The sequence below is a fragment of the Euphorbia lathyris genome, chromosome 5 (assembly GCF_963576675.1).
Source record: "Euphorbia lathyris chromosome 5, ddEupLath1.1, whole genome shotgun sequence".
NCBI lineage: Eukaryota > Viridiplantae > Streptophyta > Magnoliopsida > Malpighiales > Euphorbiaceae > Euphorbia > Euphorbia lathyris.
This window is the reverse complement of record NC_088914.1, coordinates 47824766-47850690: the sequence shown is the minus strand read 5'-3', so window position 1 is coordinate 47850690 and position 25925 is coordinate 47824766. Positions and strand designations below refer to the sequence as shown.

Sequence of the window (25925 nt, the reverse complement as noted above, 5' to 3'; positions counted from 1 at the left end):
GATATATTAGATTATATAATTTGTAAAATTAATTTCAAATTAATTATTTTTATATATATTTTTTTTGGTAAAAATTATTTATATATATCAATATTATTTATTTATTTATTTATTACATCAATCCAATGAAATAACATTTGACCTAATTATAAATCCGGTTTGATTGATAGCATTGTTTTTTTTTTGGTGCTTCTCAGGTACGCACGCTTTGCGCACGTGATCCCTACAATATTGATGCCTCGACGATACCCCGAACACCAAAACTGCCGAACAGCCACAGTGATATTGTTCTCTCGTAGAAAATCATGGAAGCTGTAGAAAGCTCTACTGCCAACTCTTCTTCCGATGTAATCTGGGCCAAGCTTGGTATCGTTTCTTTTCCTTTAATTTCTTTTTCTTCATTGTCTACTTATCCGCTTTTTACTCCCCGACAAATTCTGGATTTTCCACGCCAACAAGCTTTTTACCCCCTTCAAGAATGTGCTATTCATTGTCTACTTTATGGGAATTCAGTGATGCTTTTTCTTCTTTCTGTTTAAACTTTGCTCCGATTTTATGTCTGGTGAATTTTTCTCCTATCAGAAAACTCTAGTTAGTTTTGTGTTTTGCTGACGCATGTTTCTTCAATTACTCGACTTCTTATAAAATAATCAATTAACGTAAAGATGTTTACTTTCTTCTAAGGTTTGATTGGATCAAGTGTTCGGAAGGGAAATTACCCTTCCAAACCCTTCATCCAATCAAGCCCTAAATTCCTCCTTCCTTTGTCTTCACTCAAATTATTTTCAATTTAATTTTTTTTTCTTGGTTTACTATAATTTATTTACTTGAACCTTGAGGGCATATTTCTCTAATTTTATATTGTTTCGGTAAACAAATACACCCGCATTCAATTATAAGTATCAAGCGTGAACATGGTTCTTTTCCAACTTAGCCATGCATTGAGAATCTGTTCCTTTTCTAAATGTATCTTGAAATTTCATTAGCTTCCGGAGTGTATTTATTGAAACTGAAACAAATTTCTATGTGATTAATTACAGCCTTGGATGTTGAATCTTGATCTTTGTCTTTTTGTTGCAGTACCATCCGATTCAAAATATTCAGATATAGAAATAAGGTCAGATGAATTTGTAATCTGCTCCGCAATCTTATATTCTTCTCTTGAAAATCATAAATGGTGCAAAATAACAAGGAATTCAGATAAATGTTCTGCCACAATGCAAAACATCAGGTGATCTTTTTCTTTTTTTCTTTTCTTAATTTTGGATACATTCATCTTCTCAATATGCAATTGTTACATCTCCTTTGACAAAACCTGGCATGTATTCTCTGTAATTGTAATATGACCATTTTTTTCTAATCTTTTATTTTTTATTTTTTTATCCTTTCTTTTCAAGTCCTTCAAGGATGGAATACTTGACAGTTTAAGGACTGAATAAAATTGCTGAAAGAACACACTTTTATTAGCTCATTATCATACTGTAGTGATGGCTTTTGCTTAATTAGGAACTAGTCTTGTATTCATACTTATGTTTGAGAAGATATAGTATCAATTTTATTTAGATGGTCTGGACATGTCAATGGTCTTTTAACTGAACTTATTAGATAGAGGGCCATAAGAATATAACTTAGTTTCTGAATTAAATCCAAATAGAGAGATTAACTTGTTAGTTTAAGAATCTCCTTTTTGCAACACTAACCTTCTATTTCATCTAATTTTTTTTGGCCATCCTCTCTGAAGCTATGACTCTTCTTACTTTCTTTCTCTCTCTCTCTCTCCCTCTATATATATATATATATATATATATGCTGCAGTTTTTTTCTTACTTTTTTTAGGAATTTGTTTTTAGAATTTATTTACAAGTTCTCACAAAAAGTGGTTGCTTGCTAATTGCATTCTTCTCTGGAAGTACACTTTCGAAAAAAGTGCTAAAATTATTTTGTATTGATATAGTTCCAATCCAATTCTTGTTGATGAGGCTGTTATCCAAAATGAAGATGAAATCATTATCAATTGTGGAAGTGAAATTATACCTGGTCCTGTTAAAGAAGGTAAGCATCCATTCATTTTTGAACTAATAGTTTTAATGAGATCTTTTTGTATGTAGCATATTGCTGTCATTTTTTCTAAAACTTCTATTTATTTATTTTTCCACTTCTTGAATATTTAGGAATGATGTTGCAAATATTGATGATTTTTGATATTTTATAGTTAGCAATTGTCATTTATTTTCTAAGAAACAATATTTTTGACTTTAGATGAATTCCTGCCACATTAATTATTAAAAAAAAAGGGCGGCCCGGTCGCACTACGCGTTCCCGCTGAGCGAGGGTCCGGGGAGGGGTCCCACCACAAGGGTGTACTGGGGGCAAGCCTTCCCCTGCCAATTATTTGGCAAGAGGCCGCTCCTAAGACTCGAACCCGTGACCTCTTGGTCACACGACAACAACGTTCGTTGCGCCAAGGCTCGTGCCACATTAATTATTATTCTTAAAAAATCTCATTGTTTAATTTCCTGTATTCATATTAAGAGAATGACTTAGGTGATGCAAACAAAATGTTGAAGAAATAGTAGTCGTCTTGACCTTTGAGTTTTTCTAGATATGCGGTTCAGTGGCATCACAGGTTCAGAAGTATTGGCTTCTTACAAAAGATTACAAGCATAGGGATACAAAGGTTCATAATATTCCTAAACTTTTAGAACACAGAAGTCCAAAATCCTAGTCTTTTAACATAAACAAAAAGTTGCCTTTTTAGTCCAATGAGACCCAGCATAAAACAAAACCAAAAATGCATTCCTAAAGACATCAAATGTGATTCATTCCAGAAAAGCTGGAAATTATAAGAGTATGCTTGAATCCTGAAGATAGCAGAACTTCAAAAGACAATCATTAACAAGGAACAATAACACATGAAATATTGTTTGATTATAGTTACTATTGACCATGACTCTCGACTTTTTATATTCTGAATTACTTTATTTTTTACATTTGAGAATTTGATGAAATATATGCTTTCATAAAGGGTGAAAGTACATGGTGCTACTTTATTTATGCGGATTTTTAACTTTTTTTAGAATCTTTTGTCATGGAAGTGACTGTTTATGTGTAGGATATTTGAATTACAGATTTAAGGTAATGCCTCCTCCAGAATCCTGCACACAACAGTTGAAGGTAAATAATCAAATCAATCATGTGTGATCTATGTTGCACGAAAACAGAAACGGACACCGGGAAATGTTATTTCTAAAAACCATAGGAAACATAAATGTGGAGGCAGCTTGTAAATATTAAAAATATAGGGACATATTTATAAATATTAAAAATATAATAATATATTTGAATTTTTTAATGTTATAATTAAAACAAAGATTTATGTATCTTTTTCATGTAACGCGTACTATCATCACCGATTATTATAAATACCTAGGGTAAATAATTTATTAGTCCCTACATTTTTACCAAACACACTGTTTAATTCTCGTATTTTAATAATACATTATAAAGTCCTTTAACTTTTGTTCTATTCAAAAGTTTATCTCTCAAATATTTGAATTACTGAAAAGTTTAGTCCCTCTATAAGGGACTAAGAGCATCTCCAAGAGACTCCTTTATTGGACTCTAAAATTAAATTTTGAGGAGTTTGGGTTTAAAACCAACTCCGAGAGACTCTTAGTCACTTCTCAAATCACTAAAAGTGTTCCTTCCCTCTCTATGACCGTGGAGATGACATGCATTTTGATACTCTTAAATGACTAAGAGTCAATTGTTTATATTATTTTTAGATAGTGAACTAATAGTCTCTTGGAGATACTCTAAAACCTTATAATGTATTATTGAAATACGAGGATTAAATAGTGTTAGGTAAAAATGTAATGACTAATAAATTATTAACGGAAATACCTATAAAAACAACTCTTATCGTAAACATAACTATAATAAACATACATAATACAATTATTAATAATATAATGAAAGTGAATAATACAAAAAACTGATATTTATACTCTACAATGAGCAGAGAATAGGAATAAGTAAAAGTTGTGGAACAGGAATTATTATCATTTAAGAAGTTGTAGTTAAGGAGGAAGTTTCAATTAGCTGGATTCTTAATCGTAATTGAATTTGGATTGTGTTTGCCGGTGGTAACTGTTTCCTAAACTAGAAATGCGTTTCCTATTTTCCATATTTACAAAAACTATTTTCAATATTTACAAAAACGCGCACAGAAGCGTGTGGTACTGGTTTCTTGGTGTTTTCGTTTACGAAACGGACACGAAATGCAAAAACGCTGCTAAAGAGGAGTTTCCGTGCAACATAGTGTGTGACATTGAAAATCATTTTGTTTTTTTGGTTATTACTATCTGCAAACATATTAATATTTTTCATCCTCCCATCAGGTTTGTATAAATGCTGAACATGCAAAATGTAGCATCTGCTTAAACATTTGGCATGATGCTGTTACTGTTGGTCCTTGCCTTCATAACTTCTGGTATGCAGTTTATATATTGGGGAAACTTTAATTTTTCTTGATAAAATATTGTCAAATTTTTTTCTTTACTTACAAATTTGCTAACATATCTATACATTACAATATCCATATGTTAGTTTTTCCAAACTTATTTTCTTAATATTTTTATGGGATAAGGTACCGAAATAGCCTCAAGGTTTTTGGGGAAGTGCCAATTTAGCCTCAACGTATAACATAGCATCGCTTTAGCCTGAACGTTTGTGAAATGTGCAATTATACCCTGGGTAACGGAACTTGGGGCTAATTGGTACCATTTCACAAACGTTGAGGCGTCAAATTCTGTTGCCCAGGGCTATAATTTCACCATTCACAAATTTTGAGGTTAAAATGGTGCTATTTTGTACGTTGGGGCTAAATTGACACTTCCCAAAACCTTGAGGCTATTTTGGTACCTTATCCCTATTTTTATACTATCAGTTATCGACTTATACTTTATTTGGCCCTTTCCTTTGGCTATCTTGTATTTGTTGATAATACATCAAAATAAAAATAAAAGTACAAAAAAGCACCCTCAACTTTGATAGTCGGGATAAATAAAAGTCCAAATTAAATTTTGTGGCCAAATTATCCCTGCATCATTCATTTGTGAGCCAATTTAGTCCAACTAGCGAGTTTACTTACTATGAGTCAATCCACGAGTTAGAATAAATTGGCTGAAAATGGAACAAGGGGTTATGTGACTACTAACGTTAATTTAGATTTATTTTTCTCATCCTGCTGAGTTGATGGTGGTGGTTGTACTGTTAGTATTATCCAAAGAAAATTCACTTGGTTTGATCACTTTCACTTAAACAATGGATTGTCAGTGGTGATACTTATCTTATTTCATTATGGTAACTAAATGAAATGCATTCTGTAAATTTGGAGTGAAGTAAATGCTTTCTTATCTACTCTTCTTTACTTAATAGTACTTTTGTTCTTCCAAATGTTGTTTGGGATCGGACAATCTCTGTAATACAGCAATGGCTGCTTCTCAGAGTGGTTAAGGAGATCACAGGAGAAACGTTCAAATGTGCTTTGTCCTCATTGTAGGGCAGTTGTACTATTTGTTGGTAGAAGTCATTTTCTGCATAACATTGAGGAGGTAAAACCTTAGATATCATTCAATTCCTTACCTTATTTTGCATTTTGGATCTATTTGGAAACATTTATGATGGTTTAATTTACATCTGTCTCATTTTCCGATTACTGAAGAATATGAAGTATGCTTTCTCTTTGCATTTGCTTTATTTGCATCCTTGTCATCCTTGTTTCCACTTTGTTTCGTTGTATAACTTGATGAGTTTTAAAGCTAAATGCTAATTCCATAATGTACCTAAGTAAAAGTGATCACAATTCATAATGTTCATTATTTTAGTGGATTTATTTTTTCATTTTTCTTTTGTATGTGTGGGGGTGGAGTGTTATATTATAGGCAGCATATTTGATAACCCTTGATCTCTGGCCACAATTTTTCGAGTCCATTCCCTGATGTATTAAATCAATTTATAGGTCTCTAAAATGTTGTTGTTTCATTAGTATAATAATTTCTGTTAGGACTTAATTTTAGTCAAATGTAGAATGTGGCTTTAATTTCAAGAATAACTGTAACACCTTCCGTATTATGGATACGTTCCTTCCATCTTTCTTTTTGTTCCCTTCATTTTCCTATGCTGCATTGATCATTAGGTTTCAGGAGTAAATGTTAGTTTCACGCATGATTTAAAAGCTATTAAATTGCAGAAAGCTTTAGTTGGGAGAGGATCACCTAAAGGGTGCCTAACTATCAAGAAAAAAAAAAGCTATTAAATTGGTTAACCCCACCCTACTAAGTATATATAGGTACAAAAATTGAAATTCCTAAATCAACTAGTCGTCTTCTCTCTTTTGTGCGAACGAACCCTAAATCAATTAAAAATCTCCTGGTTTGCATAATTGGCTCTTCCATAGTTGTGAAAGGCGATCGCCTGAGGCGAGAGGCGACCCAGGCGTTCCTTCCCCCGCTCTTCTGGTCGACTTCAACTTCTTCGATTTGGTCGACTTCTTCTGTCCAAATTCATCATCGTACAACTTCAACTTTTGTCCGAGTTCTATTTTTGTACTGCGACTCGACTCTATTTTTGTTCTGTCTTTCACAACTCCTCTGGTTTTTTATTCTGGTCGTTTATTAATGAGTAAGTTATTCTCAATCCGAACCTTATCTTCTTTTTTCATTGTTGAGTTTTGATTTATATCAATTGGAGGTTTGCTGTCAGTTTGAGGTTTGCTGTTCAAACTCTTCCCTTTTTTCTATCATAGATTCTTCTTCTTCAAATCCAACAATGAGTGGTGATGCATGAAAAGACCTTCATTCCCCTCTATGGAACCATGTTAAAATTCTTGAGAAGCTTAAAGGCAGGGGAGGTAATATTAGGTTCCAGTGTAACTTCTGCAACATGGAATTCAGTGGTTCTCTTTATAGAATTAAAGCACATTTGTTGAAATTTCCAAGATGTGGGAATTCAGTGGTTCTCTTTATAGAATTATAAATGATATATATATTATTAATTATATATAAAATTTGCCGTATCCCCGCCGTACCCGTATCTCATATTTTTTAGAAATGCCATTTGTTGTACCCGTACGCTTACCCGTATCGGTGCCTCATAGGTTCCAAGGTTTATTTTGATCTGCAACATTAACCTAAAGGATCCACTCTGACTTCAAGTAATTAATTGGCTTGACTTCAGCTTCTTCAACAATTTCCTTTTTACCCCCTTCAATTCTTCCTTCCTCCTTTTCTTTTATGAGAATTCTGGGTTTGGAAATTTCATAAGGGAACATGGATGTGGATTGCATGTGACAGCTCTAGTTACAGAGTAGATAACATTCTGGTTCACTAAAACTTTGTCATCAATTAACGACCAATACATCTGATGGATTGGAAGGAGATTCCAAAAAAAAAAAAATACCCGTGTTCTTGGGTCCATACCCAACACCTCCACATCTAATTTTATAAAAATAAAATCAGATGGATCCATTGACAAATTAAAATCTCCTGGAATTTGTAAAGCCAAGTGAAAGTTAAGGGATTCAGGTTGTAGTTAAGAAAAAGGTTGGTGGTTCTTTTTTATTTATAGGCAATTGATCTCCTTTGAATGCTTGTTTCTCTTGTTGCATTTTGTAGAACATTTTTTTGTTTAATAAGAATATCTGTATTAAGATGCTCCATTATTTTTTAGGATATACTACAAGCTGATTCCTCACTAAGACGGTCAGATGAAGAAATTGCTCTGCTAGATTCCACTGCGTCAATAAAATCAAATCTTGTAAGAAGATTTTATGGATATGATTTATTTGAAATAATGATGTGACAAGCTGGAGATTTTGGTCCATTATGGCCTCTCACATTGAAATCTATGTTTTGGTACAACGATGCTTGTGTGAGTTCCAAGGTTGGATGTTCATGTATGTGCAAAAAAATATAAGTGCAGAGCATATGATTACTTAATGTTCTTCCACTTGCCCCAATATTATCACATTGTCATTGTCATTGTTATGTAACCAATTGAACTAAAAGTTTAAGCAGATAGATCATATTAATATCTGACATACCTCCAGACGCAAATGCCCACTAGGTTTGAATCGTGTACAATGCAGGCGCCATATTACCATGTCCTGCAATTTAATCAACAAATGGGTTACTAGGAATCAAACCCTTGATCATTTGGCCCACTTCATGAAACCAATTGAACTAAAAGCTTAAGCAAATAGTTAAAGGTCCACTTCATATTAATATCTGACAGTTATCATATATTTGACTCCTTATTAGCGGAGTTAATAAAGTGTAGTGGTAATATCATCATGTATTGCAAATTTTCCATCCTTTTTCCTTTTAGCCACCAATATTTTAGTTTCCTCGTATAGTGGTGTTTGATAAGTAAAGGAATTCTATTCCTGTTTAGTTTACTTTGTACCTTGTGTTACACCGCATTCATTCACTATGCTTAGAAGCTCTTTGTATTGGATTGTAGTTACTCCTATCCTTGTACACTATATATATGTGTTAATAATTCAAAGATACTCAATTAAGCTCAATATCTTCCAGTGTTCTATTATTATTATTATTTTTCTCTTAAATTTTTTGTTGTTCTCGGTGTTTTCTGTTTGTTTGCATTCTTATCAGTAGGTAAGGGGTAGTAGGATGGTGTCTTGAAGGCTTGAACTATAGCCTACCTTATACAGAGAAGGGAATAGAATTTTGATGCTTGTTGCATGAATTTTCCTTGTCTATATTCAGGTTATTCATAATGGTAAGAAGTTAAAACGGAAGAGGGAATTCTCAATATTGGATGTGGAAAGTGTTCGTGATGAGTTCACGTGTCCTCAATGTGGTAATTATTTATTGCTTACCGATTTTATATTATCGTGAGATTGCTACTACTTCCACCATTTTGTTGTTGGGTTCTCCTGGGAACCATCGCCCTTAGGTTGGAATTGTTAATTTTCCGTGGAAATTCCAATTGGATTTTCCCACCCTTTTGGATGTTAACTTCTCGTAGAATCACTGTCCTTGGGCTGGGATTCTCATTCTTACAAATGAGTGGAAGTTCCATAATAGAGATTGAACCAAACAGATTATGATATAGGTATTTGTATCCATTCTGAAACAGGCAAGACACTTAATAGTGAGAAACAATACAATAAAAAATGATAAAACCAAAAAGAAAATAATGAAACTAAGGAACCTCCAAAATCATGTAGAGCCCAAACATGAAAACTCAAAGTTCATCCTACACCACCAGTAAATCAAGTAACTAAACATTTATACTGACAATAGGATGCCCATAAACAACTAGCTCACTACTCCTATCAGTCTCAATAAAGGGCATAACTAACTCTTAGAAAACTGTATGGTCCCCAATTCCCTTCTTACACTATTTTTGCGTCTAGAATAAATAAGCAGGACTCTTGGTGCACTGTCTGTTCATCATGACCATAAGTGGGAAACTCTTTATCATTTCTCCCATCTACAAAGGTCTTGTCCTCAAGACTTAAATTTGGAACTCAGTTTGTATCACCAAAGCGTCTTCCCAGGTAGATTCATAACACTCTTGTTCTGCCACCACTGAGTAATCGTATCACTATGTTGCTGAACCTTTTGAGTGGCCAAAATCTTTTATGGGATTAAAGAGTCAACACACTGATATTTTTGATTTATAATTCTGCATACTCATTCGATAAAAATCACCCTTTTTAAAGAGAGAGAATGTTTCCTAACAGCATGAGGTATCTTTCCCAAGTAGGATTCTCTCACTTATTAATTAAAACTCCTTACAAAATACTACGAGCTAAGAATAAGAATACAAAACCTAAGCAACTATCAAAACTAAAATAATAATTAAATAACATCCTATTCTACCACTTATTAATTAAAACTCCTAAATATTAAAGACACTTACATAATTATAAAACCCCTAAATAAATAGCACATCAAATAACATTATCGTAACATTTCTTCCCTCTTCGACTAGAGAATTTAGGAAGGAATTCATATCTATCATCGTCCTTCATCATCTGGTTCATCCATCAAAAGACATAAGAGTTTCTTACACTTATGCCTTGGTGAGTAAAGTTCATACAAACGCATAAGGGTGAAAAGGGTGGTTAGTAATTGTTATTTGCTAATTCTTTTTTAAGTTTTGTTTATTATTTCCTAAAAGTTGTTAGGAAGTTATTATTAGAATCCTAGACAACTGTAATTCTAGGAATTTGTCCTTTTGTGTAACGGGTTTAGCCACCTTCGCATATAGATTGGCTATATGAGGTCACATCTTTTTGGATGTGAGGTATCTTGAATGAAATACAAAAATTCTCTTTTCTCTTTTCTCTCTCTCCCTCTCTTTATTCTCTTCTTCTTTCTACTGTACTACCTTTCCTAAATCTACCTTCTACTTCTAAATTCTTCTATCAGAGTTCAATACCTGACAGGGCCTCATAAGCTCAACAATCGCCGAGTTCCCTTGAGAATGAGTGTGCTAGGAGACGTATGATAGAATCTACCTTCAGTAACGTCAATAAGGGGGTGTTCAAGGGCACCAAAATGGGATTCATCTTCCTTGGTAAGTGGTTTCTTGCCCTGTTGTTTCAACCATCCAAAAATCATAGCTTCACGTTCTTTTCAAAGAACTGAATACCTTAACGTTCATCTAGTTGTCTTGCTGTAAAGCAGACATAGTAATTGTAAGTTCTTGCAGTTGTTGATCCATACCATCCAACCTCTCTTCTTGTGTGTCTAAGTGAGCATGCTCTAGTTTCCCCATCATCTGGCAAGTCGGACCAATTAATAGAGATTGAACCAAACATATTATGCTCTAGGAATATTTGTATTGATTCAGCCCCCTCTCAAACAGGAATGCAATTAGTAGTGAGAAACAACCAGCTTATCACCCCTATCAGTAAAAAGGGCATAACTAACTCTTAGTGCTGTATGTTCCCCAATTCCCCTTCTTCCACTCTTCGTGTGCCTAATAAGCCCGTAGGACTCTTGGTGCACAGTCAGTGTGATCCAAGGTTTGATCACCATGATCATTAGTGGGCAACTCTCTATCCTTCCATTTGCACTCCATTGGGAATTCGAATCAAAGAGGACGGAACATGAACAAAACCCTTTACCATGTAAATTAGTCGCTTCATCTATTTCTGTATGCATAGTTGTTAATGACGTGTCTTTCAACTTTGAATGCTTGAAAAACTGTAAATTTTAGTTCATTTATTTATTTATTTTATAACTATGATCTATTATTCATTTGACTGATTTCAGTTTAACTGTTTAATGTAAAACAATAAGGTACAGAACAATTTGGTGGCTTCCGTTGTGATCAGAACACAGCACATTTGCAATGTCAAGCCTGTGGAGGAATGATGCCTGCCAGGACAGATATTGGTGTACCACAGCACTGTATGTGCATCTGCCCTTTGAATATTTTGATGAAATCTCAGCTTTTTGTCTACTAAGCTGTCTAAGAGGGTTTTTTCTTTTTTCAATTAAATTATAATCACTACCTTTTGTTGTTTTCTCTCAAATCTCTATTTTTCCTGTACTTGTTTAAAGTGGTTTGATGCCATGTGTTTATGTTTGAAGGTGTAAATTTCTTCAATTGAAATGATAATATGTTAAGTTTGAGGCTAGAGGAGAGTCTTCAAACAGTGGTTATAGGTGTAGTTTTGAGCACTTTATAGTTTATATGTAATAGAGCTATTGTACCGCTGTTATTTGTTAAGTGTTAACTACTGTAAAGTTGTTGTCATCTATGTAATTTAATTCTTTCTCTTGTAGGTCTTGGATGTGATAGAGCATTTTGTGGTGCTTATTGGCGTGCACAGGGGGTAACTGGAAGTGACTCTCACATGGTCTGCAGTTATGACAATTTTAAACCGGTGTGTTTGTTTTCTGGTGAAATTTTGGATTATGTATGTTTTGTATGGCGACCGTGAGATTCAGAACCAGTATGTCCTTTTACAGTTGTGCTTCTATTAATGTGCATGCTTGTCCTTTTATGTTTCTTTGACTATTGCTTTTTGCAACAACCAGTCTCTAGTAGTACCCCTTTTAATCCCTTGCTCTGTTGTTCAAGAATGTAGTTCTATTTCTGCCTGTTATTGAAGTAAATAGCATTATCATTTTGCTTAGTGGCTTGAGAATGTGGTGTATCTAGACAGAGTTCTTGGTTGATTGATAGTGGAACATGTTTCTTTGCTTTTCCTTTTCTGTTCTTTTTACTGCCAGTCTTGTGAGTAGCATGACATCATAGCTTAAAAGAACCTCTCTCCCTTCCTGGTTTATGATTGAAGAAACTTGTATGTAAGTAGGCTATTTCTTGGGCTTGGACTTTTGGGCTCAGTTCCTCTAGGCCGCGATGAGTAGGTTGTCATCAGATTTTAGGACACTTCTCACTTGAAGAGTGGTTACTTGGTTGTGCATAAGTCTCCCAAGGGTTTTTGCCTGCTGTTTTACTTGAAATCTATCATTTATATTGAGATCAATGCTTTTGGCTCCCTAAATCATGTAGATGTGAATGGTTGATGCCACTTTTCTCCAGAATTTTTGTTATTAATTCATGTCAGTGATGCTTTCTAGATTCTTTAGGAACATCTATTTTGTAATTAATGACATTTGTTTTATCCGACAACCTTAGTCATATTCATTGTTGGTCCTTCCATAGTTGCTATAATAGGGAAGTATTATAGTACTCAGGAAACCTTGTAATGGTACATGTAATGCTCTTTTTCCTTGATGCATCGAATATGTTAACATTTAGGATTTATGTGGCTTGTCGAACCTTTTTGGTTTGCAGATTTCTGAGCGCACTCTCTCTTCCATTCCATTTTTGGCACATGAAAAGAATCGGCATGAACAAGACGTACGCATATTTCTACTGGGGTGCCATTTGATTTCAATTTTTCTGTTTTCAATGGTCAAAGATTTATGGTGATGTTTTTATAGATCACTGCAAGCTGTATCAGCGAGATGGGAAAAACATTGCAGGATGTTATCTCCGATTGGATTGGCATGTTTAATAGAAGAGAACTTGGTGGGTTGGTTTATCATTACACTAATCTCCAGTTTTGAATTGAAAATGAAACTTTTTAGCTTCCAATGTCTGTTTATTGGTGATTGTTATCAAGTTATCCACCCTTCTGTTTGTAGCTAATGAATAGTCAGAATAGGATTGTTATCAATGTCTTTTAATTTTTGCTGTTGACTTAACTGAATGTTATTGAATCTTTGTTGTAGACCGGGCAAGGTTGGAGTTGAATCATGCTGAGATGATAACTGCAGGGACGTATGTCTGCAAGTATGTATTTTTGCTTTTTCTTTAACCATGTAGGCTATATGGTGTGAACCTGCTAACGGTTAGACCTTAAGAATCCACTAGTAGTAGCATTTATTGTCTGGTTCAAGACGAAATACTGCAGATGGTTTGAATATTCTGAATTCAGATCAGCTGTGAAGGAAACATCTCAATTCTGTATTTTTCTATCAATTATCAAGTAAGAATATGAAAAACTGGCCTAGTGGTACCAATAGTAACGAATTTTGAAACTTTTTTCGTTCCAGTTCTTTTCTTTTGACAAAATAGGTATGAGTACAAAAGGCCATTGAACTTATAACGTCTAGACCAATAGGTCTAAAATTAACTTTTTGGAATAAATAATTATCCAACTTAGGAAGAGTTATACTGAGTAAAAAAAAAAGGAAATGGGCTGTGTCTGCTACATTCACCAACTATTGTCGATATATTACACGCACTTGTAGCTTTTTTTTTATATTTCTGTCTGGACTCAGTGTGACTGATCTTCATTGACTATTTTTCAGGAAAATTTAATTTGTGGCTATTTGCTTGAAGTCCAAATGATATAAGTTAGGGTTACTTACAGCTTTGGCAAAATGCATGGTTACTTGTTGAACGCAAAATTAGAGTCTTAGAAAACATACAGATAAAAAGTAACTTTCTTAAATAAATCCTCAAATAAAGAAACTATTTCTCCTAATCGAATTGTATAACCTATAATGGCTCTATATATATATTGTTTTTTGTGGCTCTACTTATTTAGTTAAGAAAAAGAGCATCCTCACTTGGGAACTATATACAATTCTTCTTGGCTCCTCCTCAAGTTGGTGAATGTAATAAATGTAAGCATGCTTGACAAATATTGGTTGCTACAAGACAACTATAGGTTAGGTTCCTTAATTTTAGGAATATCTTGTACATTCACTGTTATCAAACTTGTACGAGTCAAGAGTCGACTCGTACAAGTTGAGTCGGCTAGGTCTCGATCCGTATGTATAGAGAGTATCCAATTCGATCTAGTCTTGGTGCTGAATTGTTCGAATCCGTGCCGACTCTTGCAAATCTGTTGAGTATGCCGAATCTGTCGAGTCTTGGAAAAGGTGAAAAAAGGAGAGGAATTTGACTGATCGCCGAGGCTTTCCCGGTGTTAAGCATCATAGCAACATCACCGTTTTGCTGACTGTATACAAGAGAGTGAAATAGAGGAAGATAAGAGGACCTGATGGCGTTTCTTCATATTTGGAGAAAATCTGAAAGAAATTGAGGGAAAAAAGAGAAGTGGGGTGTTTATTTTTGGTGGCATTAAGAAAGTAAAATACTGAAGGAAACAAAAAAGTTCTGTTTAGAAAGAAGGAAAGCGAAAGAGGGGTAGAGGAAGAGGCAGGATAAGGGGGAATTAATTACAAAGAAATTGTTTAGAAAGGAGGGAAGGCAAAGTGGGGCAGAGGAACCGGCTGGGATAGAGGGGGATTAATTATATTTTCCTGTTTTTAATTCCATTATAGGATTAATTACAGAGTAACTTTTTTTATTACTATAACATAAAATTATTTAGTCGAGCTTTAGTAATTTAATAGTTTTAAAAACCATAAAAAGTATTTATGTAATATGAAATTGTTCATGAAGGTAATATATATTTTATTTTTTATAATATTATGAATTTGAACTGAATCTTACTATTTGATTCGATTCAGAAGTCACGATTCACAAAATGAGGATTTCAATTCACGAGTCAAATCTAGATTTGACAACTATTTTTGTATTCCTCTTTTGAGTTAAATACATATGTGTACTCTTCAACATTACATGGTATCCCATGTATTTCTTTCTAGTTAGCCAACCCTAATGAAAAGTGGTTCATTTTTTCTGGTCTCGGTTTGGTCTTTCCTAGGGAGAAGATTGGTTTTGGGCTATAAAGCACCGATACGGGTACGGAATTGTAAAAAAATATGAGATACGGGTACCGCAGGAATATGCCAAATTTTATATTATATGTATATATATATATTTCATTACAAATATGTGTGTGTGTGTGTGTATATAGATATATATATATATATTACATTTGTAATGAAAAATAACAAAAGGGGAAAAAAGAGATCTGAGAATCAAATGGTTGAATCGAAACCCACTGATTATTTGTGGCTGGTAAGGACTTGAATTAGATTTGAGTTCGCAAAATAGGGGTGGCTAATCAGGATTCTTGTTTTGCGATGTGTAACTAGGTTAGGTTTTATTTATTTTGAGTTTTTCGTTTCTTACAAATAAAAGGTGGGGGCTGACTAGGTTTTAGTTTTTTACAAATAAAAGGTGCGGGTGGGGGCTTTTAGGTTAAGTTTAATTAATTATTTGTATTTTATATATATCAACCACTCTTTTTGTACTGTTATTTAAAAAAAAACTTCATACTTTACCTAATTAACTCCGAATCCATATCCCTGAATTGTCCCCGACGCGTTCCCAAAGTATTCCCGCATGCCTCCATTTTTTTAAAAAAGAGGGGATACTTATTTTGGCATAACCCGTACATATCCCTGCATATCCCCGGACTACCCGACACTCGTACGTTAACCTCTTAGAAATGTTGGTGCTTCATAGATTTTGTGTATTTTCTGGTCACTGTTGCTTTCTCATCGCCGATCAAGAAAGCAAGTATGGGGTTTGGCCGTCCGACCCATCACATCCAGTGACCAATAGAGCTGTGAGTAGCCTCCAGGCACCACCTATCTTCCAGCTGTCAATCCCACGCGCTGGCGCTCGAGGGCATGTGGCTGGTCCCTTTTTTGTGAGACTTGTTGTTCCACCGTTGCCTCTCTCTCCTATCTCCTCATGTACAGTTAGTTTTCCGGTGAATCTCCTTTGTGTTAACGTTGTTGGCAGTCTGTTGCTTATTGTTTCAACTGGATTTTGCTTCATTTCCGTTGAGGCTTGTTATTCCGTTGTTGTCTCTCCATCCCCTATCCGCCTGTCTGGTTTATTCTTCTGGGTTGGGTTCCAAAATTACATTTTATATCCTGAAGAGCCTTGAGTTTATTTAAGTGATATTGCTTAGAGATTATATTTGAGCATAGATATTATGTGTTAGAGTTTATGCTTTTGCTGTTCAGAACGGCAAAAGAGTGTTATTGCCGGAGAGAAGGTGCCTTTGGAGGAGACTTGCAAGGGATTACCTATATTTGTAGCAGGCTGAGCATGGTTAATATCTATACTCTAGCTTGAGGCGGAGTGTAATAATGTAAGGATGCTTGGCAACTACAGGCTGCTACAAGACATCTATAGGCTGCTATAGGTCTACTAGGTACCTTAATTTTAGGAGCAATTTTAGGAATATTTTGCATATATACGTGTATTCCTCTTGGCTTAATTTCAAGATTACATGGTATTGGTATCCCGTCAAATATTTTAGATGAATGTGTGATTCAGGGTCCTTATTATTGTTCCTTCTATTTAATAGTATTTTATTACATTTGGTTATTCTGTTATTAGTTATTTCTGTGTTTATTTCATTCCCTAAAGCTGTGACAACTATTAGCTTGGTGTTAGCTAATTTGGACTTCACTGAGTTAGTTATCCAGCTGTACAGAATTACAGCTTTGCCCTGGAACCGTCTCTGACCTCCTCCCTGTTTCATGTTTTGTACGTTGGATTCTCATTCTGGAATTAATGAACATTTTCTTCTTAAAATCCTTCTCTTCTCTCCCTCTCTTCTTTTCTTCTCTATCTAATATCTCTTCTAAATCTAAAGCTAGAACTTAGGTTCTGACAGAGACAATTATCCTTCTGCCATTCTTGGCATGTATGGTCAGTACGCCGCAAAATGAACCAGAGTAGCAACGAAGAAATTCATGGATACTCTTAGAACAACAAATCAAGGCATGCACACCCAGTTGAAGGAGCAAGCCAAAACCACAGCCATACAAATTGACTCCCTTCCAAGATGTACAAACTTCCTAGAACCGACGAGTTGAAACTCTCCTTCAAGATCAGAATAGTAGAGCAGTTGAATTCCATCTCTTCCTTAGCCCAACTAATCCATGCCAATCAGAGTTCCTCTCCTCCTAACAAAGATAAAAGGGTCTCTCCCACATTTAGAATCACACTCGTATGGGGAATTCTCAGGAATCCCAACAACTCTGGTGATTCCAATAGGAGAGCACCATTCTTTAACAAAATGCTTCCCAGGTGTGACTTACCTGCGTTCGAGGGTATAGATCTGGTGGGCATTAAATACTTCCAACTTTTCGAAGTTTCAGATGATGATAAGCTAGATCTGGTGGGCATCTACTTGCAAGGAATAGGTGACAAATGGTTCAAGAATTGGATCAAGGCTAACACTGCAGCCAACTGGGATGAGTTCCCTGAGGAAATCATCAAGAGGTTTGAAGAGACCGAAGCTACTGATATTGTGGAGCAGATGGCTCAACTCAAGCAAACTACGGCTGTTGTTGAGCATAAAGTTGATGAGATGACAGCAATTGAAATACTAATCCAAGATGCTGGAGATGTTCTTTTTCAGAAGAGCTATAGATGAGAATATCATCAAAAAATACCAAGATACGAATGAAGCCTGAGGACATTCCTTAAACTGCCTTTTGCACCCATACAAGCCGCTATGAATTCTTAGTTATGCCATTTGGCCTTAGTATGCCCCGGCTACTTTCCAGTCACGTATAAACACTATATTTGAGCCTTATTTGAGAAGATTTGTCTTGGTAATTTTTTGATGATATTCTCATCTATAGCTCTTCTGAAGAAGAACATTTCCAGCATCTTGAATTAGTATTTCAATTGCTGTCATCTCATCAACTTTATGCCAAGGCAACCAAATGTGACTTTGGAGTGCCACATGTACCATACTTGGGCCACATTGTTTCTGTAGTAGGTGCAGCAACAGATCGTGAGAAGAGTGCAGAATTGGCTTATTCCTACTTGACTGAAAGGGCTTCGAGGATTTTTGGGCCTCACTGGGTATTACGGGAGGTTTATTAAGGGTTATGGCTCTGTTGCATACTCGATGTCATAATATTACCACCTTAAACTGTAGAATAACCATGGTAAACCTATCAAATATTGGTCTTGCATAATCAGCATCACTGTATGCCTCGAGCGTAAGTCCATATTCTTTTGAATAATTATTTTTGCCTAGACTTTCTTCATGTTTCAAGTCATGAAGTATCTGATAAGCTGGCTTTCTACTTCCAGAGGATCTTACATGGCTTATCAATCTTTGAATAGTTGTCTGTGTGATCAAATATGGATATGGCTAAGCTTCCAAGATAGTTTCTGATTTAGTTTCTTGCCAATAGCCAAATCTTCTATAACCTTTTTGAAGCTTGTGACTCAGATCCAAGGAGTTTGTCCAGGTTTGCAAACCAGCTTCCCAATCTCTTTCAGAAAATGGAGCTTCAAATGAGCTATTGTGATTCCTAGGAACCACTTTGAGTCTTTAACCTTTCTGTTCCTCTTATTTCAAAGTTCAAACTCAGTGTCTCATCTCTCCCTTTCATCATTTCCTGGTATAATTTTCCTGATATGTTTCTCTCCTAAGTCAACACACAGAAATGTTTTTTTTTTTTTAAGAAGAAACTGTTACTGGTCCCTATAAAATTTAGCTAGTACAGACAGAAGAACCTTTACCATGTCTATGTTTGCACAAGAGCAAAGGTTTCTCGATAATGCATCCCATAAATCTGACTGAACGTTTTTGTTGATAGTCCAACTTTATATTTCAAAGTAAACGCTACTAATTTATTTCTTTTGCAAGTCAAATAGAGTCCTAAGTGTTTTTCTTTTCTATTACTGTCCAACTTAGATGACTTTCCTCCACTCTTCATTCAATAAATGCATTAAATGGGTTATTGGGCTTGGAAAGATTGTTTAGGTTGGTAGAAAGGTTCAGTAATCAGTCAGATGGTGAACATCTTTGGGAAGATATAGAATAGGAACCAAATTTTGAGTTACCTCTTTTGTAACATTATTATTGAAGTTCTGGACCTGCTTTGAATACAAAATATTAGGTTATTTAAAGGGCACCATTCTATGTGTGGATGAATTTAGGGTTTATTCATTACACTGAAGTTGCTAGAGATGACTCGTTCTTTGACCTTGGTTCTGAGACTGACACAGAAAGGGAGGATAGTTATTAGCAAAAGCAAATCATATGATCATATAAATTATTTACAAACAATCATCCTTATTTTCACTACATATGTAATCCCCAAGAGGATATTGTTAGGGAAATTATGCTGTGCCTTGAGCAAATGTACATATCTTGAAATATTGGATTTCTTAGAAGATGGACAATAACCTTTATATGCCTTCAGTCATGCACATAGTTATTAATGACGCACCTGGCACAGTGCTTACTGCCTTAACATCTTGAATGACGGGCGCAGTCGCCCTGGCACGCGCCAGGGGCGCCATTGTGCGCCAAGATGCAGTTGCCAAAGGGGCGCACGCCAGGGCTCACCTCTGTGACATAGGTGCACTTTTTAGGGGTTTTTTTTTTTAAGTTCTTTCATGGTAGGTTTAAATTCACCCTTGGATTAGATGTGATTTGAAGGTCCCAAATAAGCAAGAAAACAAATATTAAAAAGAGAGACTATTTAGTGGAACAATTGAACTTAGCTTTATAATATTGGGTTTATTGCATGCTAGAATTTATTTATAATTAAAAATATTGTCATGGTTTGGTATTCATTGCATTTTTATTTTCATTTTATAGTTTTATAATTTTTATTTTTGCAAGTGCGCCTTGTGTCGCTATGGCGCGCGCCATTACCGTGCGCCATGGCTCCAGGACCCCTAGCGCCTAAGTGGACAATGTGCCTTTAATAACTATGATTATGCAATAGAAACAAATATTCTAGGAACTAGATTATCTGTAGTTAGTAAATCTCTATAAAATTTAGAAAGGGACTCCATAGTATTTTTAAAATCTTATTTTTATGCAAATGTGTTGATCAACTTCCTGCCGATAAGATTTTGGTACATTTTGCTGGAAATGAGGTGCTCAGGTAAATGCATTAAAGATGACTTCAGTTCATCTGCCCAGCTTTCTCATGGTTTGATTTAGTAGACCTCAACCTTTTAATTTCCACCAAGCTAATTTTATATCATAAAATGAAAATTATGAACAAGTCATATTTAGATTTAGGTTATAATAGAAGTTTTCCAGTGACTAGTTTAAACTAAGGACACCTAGAAACCAACATCTTAGGGCCATGAGGAGGCGACAAGGACCCAAATTATTCACTATGCATTGGAGTATTCTGTCACATTGGCAAATTTCCGAGGAGGATTCTCTCCTCAGTATTGTGCATGTTTACCATGCAGTTTCAACCAATTTTTCTTGATATGTCCTTCAGTCCCACAATGATGACAGCTATGAAGGGAGCTATGGTTCCCATCAATGGTACTGTTGTTTCCGCCTTTACCACCAGGATTAGCATTACTTACCAATGCTACTGTGTCATTGGGCACCATACCAAAAGCAATCTCAGCGTCCTCAGGCACGAAGCAGGGGATAGACTTCTGTAAAGGAAGTGTCCCACTAGTTAACCACTGTGTGCGTGCTATATCATATTCAGGACCCAGCCCTGGTAAGAATCATTGGAGCGTAATCTGCCCTTTGCATTGTTTCACATCAACAACAATAGAAACATAATCGGCTCTTAAGCAATGGCTTGTTTCAGCAACCTTTTTGTTCCACACTAATAGTAAATTATGATCATGAGACATCTTGTTCACAAGCATAAAGAAATTCTAGATATTTCCATAATTCTTTAACAGTATCGCAATGGGCCACAATATCATCTACTTTAGGATCTTTGTCTTTGGTGTTCTGAATTTGATAAAACAACTTATTTCGAACTTCAGCATTAGTCTTACTCTTAGGTGGTGGATTACTAGTTAAATGTAGTCCTCTGCAATTTTCATGATGCTTACTATCAATTAATTTTCTGTCCGTAATTTTAGATGAGACTAAGGTGATTTCAGTAACAATTTTCTTTTGGATTTTAGGGATGGCTGATCGGTAGCACTAGAACCTTGTGAGGGAGGGGGTGAGACAAAATAGACACTTTCAAAAACTTTCCTCTCTTACATGCACCTAGAGCACTGTCTCTCTGGGACAGAAAACGAAATTTGTCAAGACAAAACCTAGAAACTCGATTAGGCTCTAATACTGTAACACAGAGAATGGAAGAATACTTGTATATTTCGTATTATGAATATATATATATATATATATATATATATATATATTGATTCATATAATCAAGGAATGACAGCTATATACATTCTAAACAGTTTCGTATCAATCCAATGTAATCAGTCCCAGCCGAATTACTTGCACTGTTATCTTTGTGCCATCACCATAAAGGTGGTTGTTTATTGATTATCTTTTCTCTTTTTGTGATGTAGTGATTGTTATGACAAAGTTGTCTCCTTCCTATTGTACTGGATACGGATTTCTATGCCCAAACATGTAAGTTATTTTGGTTCCAAGTTGTGAATCTGAGCTTGCTAAATTTTTTAATCAATGTGGTTTTCTTCAATTTATGTTACTTTAGGAACTTGATTTGTTCATATTGGAAACATATAGTAATGTGAAAAGTTTTGAATTTTTATCAGTTTCTTACAAGTTATATACATATTTGTTTTGCTTGGTTTATAGTACCTATCTCCCGAGGCCAGGAAACGGGAAGATTGCTGGTATGGATACTCTTGTCGGACACAGCACCATAACGAAGAACATGCACGTAAAAGAAATCATGTCTGTCGTCCGACGAGGGGTAGTCATATGTTCAGATAAGAAGCAAACATCCCATCTTTCGTTTTTTTTTTTTTTTTTTTTAAGCATTATGACCTCTCATCTTTCTTTCTTTTTTGTTCATTATACCTTTGATCTTTTATTTAGATACATTAAGCTTTGATCTTTTATTTTTTTATCACATTAAGCCCTTGATAACCAAAAAAGTTAGCTTTGAATATAAAACTCGGTTAATAGTATTATTCATTTCACGTGCATTCGAAATTTGTATTTTTTACGGTTCGAAAGCAGCTTTTTGATGTCTAATGTGGCTATAGAAAACTGTGAAAACCTTAATTCAAAAATATAATTACAAACACATATGAAATGAATAATGACTTTTTAACTAAATTAGATGTTCACAACTATTTTGGAAAACAATGGCTTAAAAAGATCATAAATAAATGATCAGGGTTCTTAATGAACCAAAAAAAAATAAGAGGCATCATGATGAAAGTTTGAAGAATTTGGATAACTTCAGCATATGTCATATACAATTGTACATCTCCTTTGTGTGTGAATTGTCTGATGAACCATGTCATCCGTACACTGGGTCAATAATTCTAAGATCTAGAGTTTAAAATTTGGATCGCTGGCTTGTTTTTTTAGGGTGTAACATGTCATTAAATTATTGCCCTGCGCATAGATGATGTTGTGCGCTAGACATAGTAAAATTGTCAAAAAACACTATTTGAACCTTAACATATCCAAAAATTATGCATTTGGCTTCTATTTGGTTGCGTTTGGCTATTGACCTGTTCCGATTGATGATATTTCAACCAAATTGGATGGAGAGTTAATAACCCTGTTAACTCCATGACATGTGGCAGCATTAATTTTTTTTGGGTTAATACGTTTTTAGCTTCTTGTAGTTGTCCAAAAAAAATTGAATTTCTTTTATTTTTTGAAAAACTTATATTAACCTCATGAACTTGCATAAAGTGGTCATATGACTCTATGTAAGCTTACACTTTAGTTCTCTGGACTTTTTTAAAGTAATCTATTGGCTCGATGAGCTTGATTAAAGTGTACATAGTTTAACTTTTTCAAAATCTGTTCTTAGATTTTAGAGGTTAATATATCACTCTAAACAAACAAGTTGCAAGTTGCTGGAAATTGAATATTTTAAAAGTTTTTAAAAAGATAATTGACCTTTTTTGAACAATTACAATGTATTAAGTTTTTTTTTCCACGACTTGTGTAAAATGTTATTTAATTAAAAACTAAAAATAAATGCCAAATAAAACGTAAAACTAAAATTAAACAGAAATTTCTAAACAAATGGAAGATGGACATCGAAAATCCCCAACTCAGTTTTCTTTAACTGAAGTCGTTCTCCTCAAATATCTAAATTTATAGTTTACCTTTTCTTTCAATACTAGATTCAATTGTACCATTGTTTTCCTTTTTTTTTTTTTGGTTACAAACAAGAATAGAAAAAAAAAACCAGAAAAAGGCTGCCTTAAGCAGCAACAAGGCGGGGGAGAGAAGCTCCTTGATAATCCTCTTGCAGAATCTGCCTCAGATCTTGGGGGATTTGAGCAATGTCGCTCACACCAATTGGACAAGAGAATGCCTTTCTCGTCAGGAGATCGGCACATCGATTCCTTTCCCTATACACATGGGAGATTTTGATATGTTCAAAGTTGTTCATCAGAATTTGAATGCTTTTGATTAGGGGTCGAGAGATATGGTGGACGGGGCAAGGGTTATTAATCATCTTCACAGCCTCGGCACAATCAGATTCAGCAAACAGCTGTGACGCCCCTTTGAATTTAGCGAATTGAAGGCCCGAAAGAATACCCCAGAACTCTGCTTCAAACGAGCTCCCTTTCCCAATATTATGTATAAATCCCCCAAGCCAAGAGCCATTGTTGTCTCTCAATACGCCACCAGCAGCTATGCCTTGATCTTCATCCCTGTGGGATCCATCCGTGTTTAACTTCCAACATAACCCATTCGGTTTCGACCACCCCAACCACCTTTCAACCTTTGTCTTCTGAGCATTAGGTAGATGAAAGAGGTTCCAACACTTGTTATTCTCAGCATCCTTTCGGCGAATGGTATCCCTCGGTCTTTGGGGAGGCAAAAAATCGGATTGGAAGAGAGATTTGTTTCTCCAATCCCAATGGGTAGTCGCGACAATAACAAAAAACTGTTTCCAGTTATCCATCCCAAAGGAGTTGTCCGGCTTAAGAATACACGTCATAAACCAATTATCCTGGTACATCGAGAAGAATTCAGACCAAAAACGAGGGGGAAGAATCTCCTTCCAAGTGGCGGAGCTCATGTTACAGTCACGGAGGACATGACAGATGGATTTCGATGAACGTTGACATCTCGAACAAGTATCGTGATCAATGAGATGACGTCTACGACGCTCAACATTAGTGAGGAGCCGATTGTGAATACAAATCTAGTCAAACTGTTTGTTGCGTTGCGGGAGCTTGAGCTTCCAAAGCATGTTAAAATGAGGGGGGTTGTCTCCATTCCTCTCATTGCTAAGCATCATTTGATAGGCGGTCTTGCAAGAGAAGCTTCCGTTCGAAGCCTGATTCCAACACGGCATATCACCAATGTCAGTCGGCTTGGTAGAGATGATAGCACGGAATCTAAGCAGGATGTGCTCTTCGAAGTACTGTTCCAAAATATTCCATTTCCACCCATCTTGCTCATCAAAGAAGTCAGCCACCTTCCACAAGGCATGGATCTCTTCAATCGGTCTAATAGTCTCATTACTAAGAATAAGATTGTCGAGTCATTTATCATCCCAGGACGTAAGCCTACCGTTCCCAATGCTCCAAGATAATCCAGCGAGGAAATCATCAAAAATGACATATAAGCTTCTCCAGAGATGTGAATGGTTTTTAGCAATTCTCGCTTGGCCCCCAAAGATGGCATCCTTATGATACTTGGAACCGAGGACCGAAGCCCAAAGAGAGTTAGGCTCTTTCCAGAGGCGCCAAAGAAGTTTCATGAGGAATATACGATTGGCGTCCTTGGCCTTCCTAAACCCCAATCCACCATTATTTCTAGGGAGACACACAGTGTCCCAAGGCACCAAATGTAGTTTCCTCGCATTAGCGCTGCTGCCCCAAAGGAAGCCTCGATTCAGCTTGTCAATTTTCTCGAGAGTACCATTCGGAAGCATGTTCGTTTGCATAACATGACAAGGCACGGTGGCAGTCACTGATTGGACCAAAGTAGCTCGGCCAGCCATCGAAAGAGAGTTAGCCTTCCAAGAGCTGAGCTTCGTCTGAACCTTGGCCACGGTTTCAGCAAAGGTTTGTAAGTTTGCACTACCATGCAGGAGGGGAACACCCAGGTACTTCCCCAAACATTTTGTCAGAGGAATATTGCAAGAGCGGCTAAGTTGTCGAGCCAGGCTATCAGGGACATTTCCAGACACGCAGATTCTGGATTTTTGTAGAATGACTTTCTGACCAGAATATTTGCAAAATTCATCCATGACCTGCATGAAGTTTGTAATCTGCTGGATATCTGCTTCAAGGAACACAAATAAGTCATCAGCGAAAAAGAGATGGCTAAAACATGGGCCTTGTTTATTAAGCTTGATAGGGTTAATTCGTTTGGCTTCAATTGCATCCCTAAGCAGATGGTCCAATCTTTCCATGCACAAGACAAATAAGTACGAGGAGATGGGGTCTCCTTGTTGAACCCCTATAGAGGGGGTGAAGCTGTTAGAAACTTCCCCGTTGATGAGGACTTGCATGGTACTTGAAGTCAGACAGCTGTTGACAATTCTCCT

General features: G+C 35.7%; 1 protein-coding gene across 4 annotated transcripts; it reads left to right on the top strand.

Annotated features, from left to right (window-relative positions):
• Positions 1–204: 204 nt before the first annotated feature.
• Positions 205–22295, top strand: LOC136228991 (uncharacterized). 4 transcript variants are annotated; one of them, XR_010688948.1, is made up of 16 exons: positions 205–366; positions 1081–1231; positions 1955–2052; positions 3113–3174; positions 4401–4492; positions 5492–5615; positions 7732–7818; positions 8790–8883; positions 11340–11450; positions 11829–11929; positions 12847–12912; positions 12996–13083; positions 13287–13347; positions 13869–13913; positions 21769–21832; positions 22022–22063. XR_010688948.1 is itself a non-coding variant. In XM_066017509.1 (15 exons), the coding sequence occupies exons 1-15, from the start codon at positions 306–308 to the stop codon at positions 22157–22159; spliced, it is 1392 nt and encodes a 463-aa protein (XP_065873581.1). In that variant the 5' UTR covers positions 207–305; the 3' UTR covers positions 22160–22295. The 4 variants fall into 4 exon arrangements, 3 of the variants coding, with proteins under 3 accessions (XP_065873581.1, XP_065873580.1, XP_065873583.1); XM_066017509.1 differs by lacking the exon at positions 13869–13913 and having other exon boundaries at positions 207–366; positions 11346–11450; positions 22022–22295; XM_066017508.1 differs by lacking the exon at positions 13869–13913 and having other exon boundaries at positions 207–366; positions 22022–22295.
• Positions 22296–25925: the final 3630 nt, after the last annotated feature.